The 8,423-nt window shown below is 44.8% G+C and overlaps 1 protein-coding gene across 1 annotated transcript; it reads left to right on the forward strand.

Annotated features, from left to right (window-relative positions):
- Window positions 1–433: 433 nt before the first annotated feature.
- On the forward strand, window positions 434–8,170 carry LOC125901618 (alpha-2Db adrenergic receptor-like). The gene is made up of 2 exons (XM_049597359.1): window positions 434–1,909; window positions 6,940–8,170. Exons 1-2 carry the CDS (start codon window positions 1,529–1,531, stop codon window positions 8,083–8,085), a joined length of 1,527 nt encoding a protein of 508 aa, XP_049453316.1. The 5' UTR covers window positions 434–1,528; the 3' UTR covers window positions 8,086–8,170.
- The last annotated feature ends 253 nt before the right edge of the window (window positions 8,171–8,423 follow it).

Consider the following 8,423-nt stretch of genomic DNA (forward strand, 5'->3'; position numbering starts at 1 on the left):
TTTTTCCCATCACCCCTCTTTCCTTGTTGTCTCTTCTCTCTTTCTTCCTCCAGCTTCTTTTTCTTTTCTTTCCTATCCTCACTTCAAACCTTGTTCCCTTGTTCCCTCTCCTCCCATGGCTCCTATTCATCTCCTCTTCTCCCCTGCGCTCTCATTTTGTTTCGTCTCCTGTCATGGTTTCTTTTTCTTCTCCTCTCCTCTGTTCATCTCTCTACTTCCACCTCTCCTTGTCATCTTCTATACCTTTCATTCTGTCTTTTCTCCTTTCTCCTCCTTTTCTCCCCATCTCCCTCTCATCCTCTCCTCTCCCTCCTTACTCCCTCTTTCTATCCTCTCAACTTTTTCATTTCTTCTCCTCTTTCCTCTCGTCCCTGCATCGCTCCTCTTCCCTTTCTCCTCCTCCCACTCTCTCTCGTAGTGCCCTCCTCTCCTTCATTTCTCATTTCATTCCTCCTCTCTTTCTTATCCTCTAATCTCCTGTCGTTTTTCCTTTCCTCTCCTCCTCCCTGTATCTTCCCTCTTTCCCTCTCCTCCTCCCACTCTTTCTCAAAGTGCCTCCTCTCCCGTCTAATCATCTCTCCCTTCATCCACCTCTCCTCCCGTCTCTCTTTTCATTTCTTTGTTCCCTGGCCTTTTCTTCTCCTCCATCCATCCCTCTCCCCCTGCATCTCCTACTCCTTCCTTTCATCTCTCCTCTCTGTTAGTCTCTCTCTCTCTCTCGCCTCCTCCTCCTCTCCTCTCATTTCCAGCAGTGGAGACTCAGTGAACAGCAGCGGCGGCAGCAGCAGTGTCACTCAGCACGGCAACGACTCGCATGAAAGTGAGGACCTCTGTTTTTCTTCTCATCTCTTTTGTTTTTTTGTTTTTTTTCCCACATCACCTCCTCTTCCTCATCCTCCTCTTCCTCTCCTCACCTCTCTTCTTCTTTTAGTTGTTTCTTCTCTACTTTTGGAGCCTCTCTTTCTGCCACATCTTTGCGGAGTGCAGCAGTATGAGGGTACCATGCATTCCAAATAGGTTTCTGTCCTTGCTCCAACTAGAGCATGTAGCCGTACGCTTTGTTTTTTTATTTCTTATTTTTTCATTTCCTTGCGTCTCCTTGGAAATAAGTAGGCCAGTGTTGTAGCTTCAATGCAGTGTGTCAACCTCTGGGCGCTGATGTGCTACTGAATGGATATTTCAGCAGGTATGACTTTAGTCTGAACTTAAATCATGTAAATCTTTCCTTCAGTGGCAGATGTGTTGCAGCAGGAGATGAAGCGGCATGATTTGGGTACAGTATGATGAAATATTGACCACAGCTGTGGTGCTGTGAGGATTTAAGACATGCAGGAATATTTTTTGAGAGATAAGAAGTCAGATATTTTGTAGCTGGTGAGGACATTATTGGATGGTTTTCCTCTGTAACCAAAGAGACGTATTATTCTGCAGATTCTTCCACTCTCTCTTTCCTCTCATTCCTTTTCTCATTTTTGTACTTTCATTTATTTTCTCACCGACTGGCACAAAGACACTCTGTCTGCAGTGAATGCACTGGAGTTCAAACAAAAATGGGGATCATACTGTCAGACATTTAACCAGGATGGACTTATCGGATGTGTTAACTTCCGTCATGGCCACGATTCCGGCAAATTTACCGCCAAACTCTTCGTTTGAGAATGTCAATCACACCTCCTCTTCCTCGCCGAGATCTCCTCCTCTACCTCCTCACTCGCAGGTGGCGTCAGTCTTCATCGTGCTGGTGGTCTCGGTCATCATACTGGGGACTGTGGTGGGTAACGTGCTGGTGGTGGTGGCGGTGTTCACCAGCCGAGCCCTGAGGCCGCCGCAGAATCTCTTCCTGGTGTCTCTGGCTTCAGCGGACATACTGGTGGCGACGCTGGTCATCCCCTTCTCCTTGGCGAATGAGGTGAGGAAACACACTTTCCAGTCTTTATCTGGACATGTCATCTGAACACGTGTCAGTAGAGGTGTAAATGCAGGTAGAACATCAGCCAAACTGTGGAGGCTGGAGGAACAAATCTCAGCCAGATCTGTGAGGCTGCACTGTTCACTGTCAAGAAAACAAACTTTTAGATAGACTTAAGAGTTGGACAAGATAAAGATTTGACCCAACGATGGCACTAGATAAAAAAGTAAAGGATCACCACAAAGTTCATGAACGTCTGCACCAAATTTCATGGAAATCCATCCATCGATAGTCGAAACGTTTAATTCAAAACCATAAACCTGTTGGTGTCAGAGGTTCACCACAGTCAACCCGTGAATATTGTTACTAAATTTCATGGCAATCCATCCAAGAGTTGTTGAAACATTTCACAAAAAAACAAAAACATCAACCCCGTCATGGTGCTGGAGAAAAAATCAGTAGATTTCATCCTTTGGAGACAATAAATACCTTCCATCCAGTAGTTGTTGAGATATTTCAGTCTGGATCAAACTGGTGGACCGACACACAGCACAGTCCCTCGTGCCATGCAGCGAGCGTCACTAAAAATCCAGCAAGTTGAAATGTCATCTAACTCCACCTCTTCCTGCTGCCTCAACACATCGAGCTCTGCCTCTGAAAACGAAATCAGCCCAGACACCAGAAGAATATGTTGGCACTATACATTTCTGCAAACCACAAACATGTTAGATTTGTACATTTCATATGCATCACATCAACATTTGTGAAGTGATTTGATGCTTACCAAGCTGCAGACCACTGCTGGAAACCAACACACATCAAAACCAGTTGTGTTTTGTCGCTATTTTTCCTCTGAGGATACGTTGTGTTTTACAGAGACATCGCTGTGTCTCCTGCCGGGAACCAAGTATTTTGAGCCAAAACGAGATTTGTTCAGAACCATAACCAAGTGGATTTTGTGCCAAAATCTAACTGCACAACCTTTTTTCAAACAACAGTTCATTTGATATCTTAGTGTCCGACTAATGACAGCATGTACTCAACATGAAGTTGTTTCTCTAAAGTAAAGCTACGTAGGTTAGGTTTAAACAAGTAAACTTTTGTTAGGTTTAGGAGAGAAAAACACAGTGACGACAACCTTGAAATAAGTAAAAGTTCACACAAAGTTCACACAGTTCTGAACGACGGTCTCCTGCGGAAAGTCCCGTATTTTTTAACCCATCCACCACCTCAGTCTGCTTCCTCCCGTGGACTACTTCCTTCTTAACTCCTGTCGGCCCAATTATGTCAGTTATACAGAATTACTGGCTCGTGATTGCGTGGGGAAATTTCCAAATTTTGGTGCATTAGTTTTTGTAGGTATATGTGCGAACAGTACGTGAGAACAGCCTAAACCACACATTAACCACAGCGCTGTTGATACATAAAGAATCATAAATTTTCAACTTAGGACGAACAAATGCAATTTATCAGTGGTTTGCAGAAACGTATAACACCAACATTTTTTCTGGCAACTGGGTTGATGAAAAGTAAGTGGAACCCATTAAGCAATATTGCTTTTCTTGACCTATAGAGTCCCAGCAAATGTTTTTATTGAGACCCAGTTGCAACACAGGTTGAATTGAGATGATGGAAATGTTTATCAGTGCCAGGTACAAATGCAAAACTCATGATCAAATGTCATCGTTCAGATTAAGGCAGGCAGATACAGATCACACATTAACTAATCTGACGATGGCAGTTGTGGATCAATGAAATCCACCGATAACAAAACCTCATGATCAGGGTGTGTTGATCTCTTTGTTCCTGAGTTTACACTGTGAATCTAATGATGCTGAATGTCAAACATTTTCTAGTTGACTGAAAGGGAACACGTGTTGCTGTTTGTCTGTCACAAACCAAAACACGTCAGAATAATTTGGATGAATCGTTAAAGTTCCAATAAAATCAAATTTGATGTTAATTTTTTTTTAATCACATATGAGCGCTTATTGTCAGGTTTGCGGGCGGTATCTGACTCAACAACATTTTTTTTTAGGTATTCTTGATGGAATTTGAGAGTTTGTCATTTCCAGAAAAAAAAAAAAAAAAAAGATGACTCATCCTGCACTCAGGGGCGCATACTAACTTTGCACCCAATGAAAGGCTAATACATAGAAACAAGCTTATCACAGCTCCATCGAGGGGTTGAGCCTACACCTCACCTTCACCTGTAGCGCTGGCGGCTTCGGATCGTGACCCCAAAATGTACAGTCTTGCTCTAAAAATGGCCTCTTCATGGTTGTCTTCTTCGTCCATTTAATCCCTGTCCGATTTGTTGGTACAATCTGCAGGTGTGGTTGATGGTGAAAAGTCAACATCATCAATCAACAACAGAGAGCAGGCTGTCCTGAAATCTGGCAGGACGGGCGTAACACACATGCAGAACTATTGGCTATGTACATTTGCACATTTCACACAGATCATATCAACATGTCCAAAGTGTTGTATAAGAGCTGCCTGTGTGGTCAGGAGGTGGAGGGGATGGTGGATGGTGTGTCTCGTAGGAGAGATGCCCGCCAAGGTGCAGACCACTGCTCAAGATCAACAAACAACAACACTGTCAGTGTTTACGGAGTCATTGCTGTTTTTCCAGCAGCTATTTAGACACCAGACGTTGGTGTTTTTTTAGCGACCTATCTGTGTTGTTCGAGCGGAGAGTGAAATGTTTTTACAGAGACATTGTGCATTTCCTGCTCCAAAAACTGTGCATTTTAAGCCAATATATGATCTTTTCCAACCATAATCAAACAGTCTTTCTGCCTAAACATAACCACGTTACCCACAATGCTGTTACAACATAAAGTAACACAATGTTTTAACGTATACTGTATACAGTAAAGTACAAATGTACAATACCAACATTTATTCTGGAGATTGGGTTGCTGTTGGCTACTGTAAACAGCGATTAATATCTGTTACAAGTCCCTCCCTAGCTTCCTGTTTTTACAGGAAACACATAAATCTGTAAAATCCAACAGCACTCAAGAAGATAAACTGTGTGAGATTCAGGCTGTGAGCATCTTGACTTCACTGTTGACATTTTCTGAATAATTCTGGACAATTAAAATGATGATCGTCTGCTAGATCTGTAGCTGGTGTTTCCTCTCTGAAGTTCTCTTCTAATAACAGTTCACTGATTTATCTCTGCATTTTATCATCTGTTAATACTTGAAACTTACCTGAAGCTTCTGCTGTGTTGTGTTCAACATCCGACACTTCTCATGTCTGTAAAGCGCCATCTCCACCGAGCAGTTACGGTTCAGTTCAGTTCGATGCACTCTCTGTCTCCACAGTGTAAAGTTGTGGATGGTCCCAACAGAAGCGCTCCTTAGCGTCCCCATGTTTGGTCCCCCCTCTGTTGGGGTACCTAGCACACAGATCTGGTACTAAAAGGTGGAGCTAGAAACCCTGCAGTCTGATTGGTCAGTAGAGGACGCTCACTCTGGTTTTATGTAACCTCTGTTCATACATCAGTAAACTACAACTATAAAATGAAAGAGAAAAAAATAACTTCATTCACTGGGCCGACTGCCGGCAACTTTTAAGGTGGAACGTTAACTTGTAATGTTACTCAATGCATGAGTTGATGACGTGAATCCATCAGCACACCTTAAATTTCACTGTGACAACTTCGACCATCACTTTAGTTTTTATGACACACACTTTTAGTAATGACTTTAAAAATATAGATTCATTTGGAGCGGATTATGTGAAGGTCATATATTCTAATCCTCACTTCCTGTGGGCTACAGCAACACTAAACCCCTGAGCTTGCCTGAGAAGGACTAAATGCACAAAGCTGCTATTTTTAAATATCCCATGGAGAGAGACTCTCACTGCAGCCTGTTGTATTTTGTTGTGAAAATGTGGGCGTGCAGCCTCGTTCTGTGGACGATAAACCAGGTGCAGACTTCCATCTGTGTCACCGCTGATGAGGAAATACAGCGAGTGCTGGACGGAGCAGTGAGTGACAACAACCCCGCCCACATTTAAGAGGACTGTCTGAACACACCGAGGGTCTAGGTACCATGTCTGAAGGCTTACTGCTGGTTCCAAAGGGACTGGACTGAAAGGGTTTGGTGGAGACGGGGCTTAACAGTTTCCTGTCTGCTGTAGAGCTTGTTTTTGGTCACAACACAGACAGTCAGGTGACCGAGGGTCATTCTCATCCGTCTGTCTGCTGCACTCATCATCTGACTTAATGTCCAATCTGTGTCGCCTGTTTTACAGCTAATGGACTGTTGGTTTTATGAAGAGAGTCATTACATCAATTACTGACGAGCTAAAGAGAAAACAAAGCTACAGCCTTCTTCTGCTGTTCACTATGCAGAATGTTTCTTGTCATGATTGATCAAGATTCATCTGTGATCAGAACTTAGGTTGATTAATTCATGAATTTATTGTCTCAGTTTCGATCAAAGCTCAGATCGACTTCTCAGGAAAATTGCTCCAGTGGTTCCATCTCAGCTCTCCTCTCAACTTCACCCTCATTTCACAGCTCCACAAACACAAACTGAGAATAAAACTCCCCAGAAAAGTGAATGCAGCATCATCCAAACACTGCACTGCAGCTGAGAACGTCCAATATTTACTCCTTTATCACCTGCCAGAGAGGAAAACTCATGAAGAAGAGGTAAAGCCGATACTTTTCTCTTAAAACAGACTTCATTTGGACAGCAGAGCGCACACTGTGGAGGAATGTGATGGATATTTTACAGTCTCTTGCAGCCGTGAAAAGACTGTCGGCTTAAATAATTTTCAAGAGGGCTGATATGAAACCACAGGGGCAAACTCACTGAGAGCGTTTCCTGCCAACTAGAAACAGTTGTGGCTGACGTGGCAGTAATGAGATATTGACTGGATTGTTATTTCGAGGTAAAATAATCCTCCGGGTGCTTTGCTCAAGGCCACTTTGTTTTTCTCTGCAGGTCATTTCTGGGGCTTGATGAAGTCATTATCATATCTTAATTGGTTTGTCCTCTCTCCAGGTCATGGGCTACTGGTACTTTGGTTCCATCTGGTGCTCCTTCTACCTGGCTCTGGACGTGCTCTTCTGCACTTCCTCCATCGTCCACCTCTGCGCCATCAGCCTCGACCGCTACTGGTCAGTCACCAAAGCTGTCAGCTACAACCGCAAACGGACGCCCAGGCGGATTAAAATGATGATCAGCATCGTGTGGCTCATATCCATCATCATCTCCTCCCCGCCGCTCCTCATGACGCAGAAGGAGGAGGATTTGGGGACGGAGGAGGAGAGCGACATGCAGAGGCAGGAGTGTCTCCTCATCAACCAGACGTGGTACATCCTCTCCTCCTGCCTCGTGTCCTTCTTCGCCCCGGGCGTCATCATGATACTCGTGTATTGTAAGATCTACCGTGTTGCCAAGCAGCGGGCGTCTACTGTGTTTGTGGCGAAGAACGTGCTGGAGCGGCAGCCATCGCAGTCTGAGACCTGCTTTGTGGGTGCGTCCAGGACTTGCCAAAGAAAGGGAGCCGGCTGTGGTAACTCCCAGTACGAACTGGACAGCCCGCGGCCTGCCAACAGACACAGCTCTTCCAACATGGACAGCCACAGGAGAGGAGAGCTGGACGATATCGACTTGGAGGAGAGGAGCTGCGAGGCTGCCATAAAAACATCCTCCTCGTTTTCCTCCGCTCTCCGCTTCTCCAGGAGAGCCGGCGTAAGTGTGAAATCAGAGGAGCGGAAGGACGCAGAGGGACAATCAAACAGGTTGAAGCCTCCTCCTCCTCCTCCTCCGTCCTGCGCCTCCATATCATGGGCATCATCTGAGAACTGCTCCCACCACTTCCTCCTCCCGTCTCCGGTGCCTCTCCGCGGCAGGCAGCTGTCTCTGTCCAAAAACAAAGTGGCACAGATGAGAGAGAAGCGCTTCACATTTGTTCTGGCGGTGGTGATGGGGGTTTTTGTCCTCTGCTGGTTCCCGTTCTTCTTCACCTACAGTCTGCAGGCTGTCTGCAGAGAGAACTGCGCGATCCCCGACGCACTCTTCAACCTGTTTTTCTGGATCGGATACTGCAACAGCTGCCTGAACCCCATCATATACACCATCTTCAACCGAGACTTCAGGAGGGCCTTCAAGAAGATTTTATTCCAGACTCACAAACGAACATAACATGTGAATGTACGTGTGTTTGACGAACACAAATGTGTGTGCACACAGTTTTAATCCTGTTTTCCACTGTGCTGTCATACCGACATTAAAGGGCTTGCCATACAGCCTGCGTATTGATTTATTATTCAGCTCCTCATTAATTTATTATAACAATCACTTTCTATTCTAGTGTAAACGAGTCAGAGGAAGATGATGATGACACACGGACGCTGTGTGTGCAGGTGTTTCTAACTCTGCTTCCTTGATGCAACAACACATAGACATTACAACGTGGGCTTTGCCTATATTTGAATGTTAATTAGAGGAAAATGGCTGCAGGGCTGTGAATATCGTCCCCG

The sequence above is a fragment of the Epinephelus fuscoguttatus genome, linkage group LG2 (genome assembly GCF_011397635.1).
Source record: "Epinephelus fuscoguttatus linkage group LG2, E.fuscoguttatus.final_Chr_v1".
NCBI classification, from domain to species: domain Eukaryota; kingdom Metazoa; phylum Chordata; class Actinopteri; order Perciformes; family Serranidae; genus Epinephelus; species Epinephelus fuscoguttatus.

Excerpts from the sequence above, each read along its gene's own strand:
- LOC125901618 (XM_049597359.1), top strand. The coding sequence starts at position 1,529 with ATGCACTGGAGTTCAAACAAAAATGGGGATCATACTGTCAGACATTTA. Across the intron at positions 1,910-6,939 it reads CCTTCTCCTTGGCGAATGAG|GTCATGGGCTACTGGTACTT; the intron begins GTGAGGAAACAC and ends TCCTCTCTCCAG.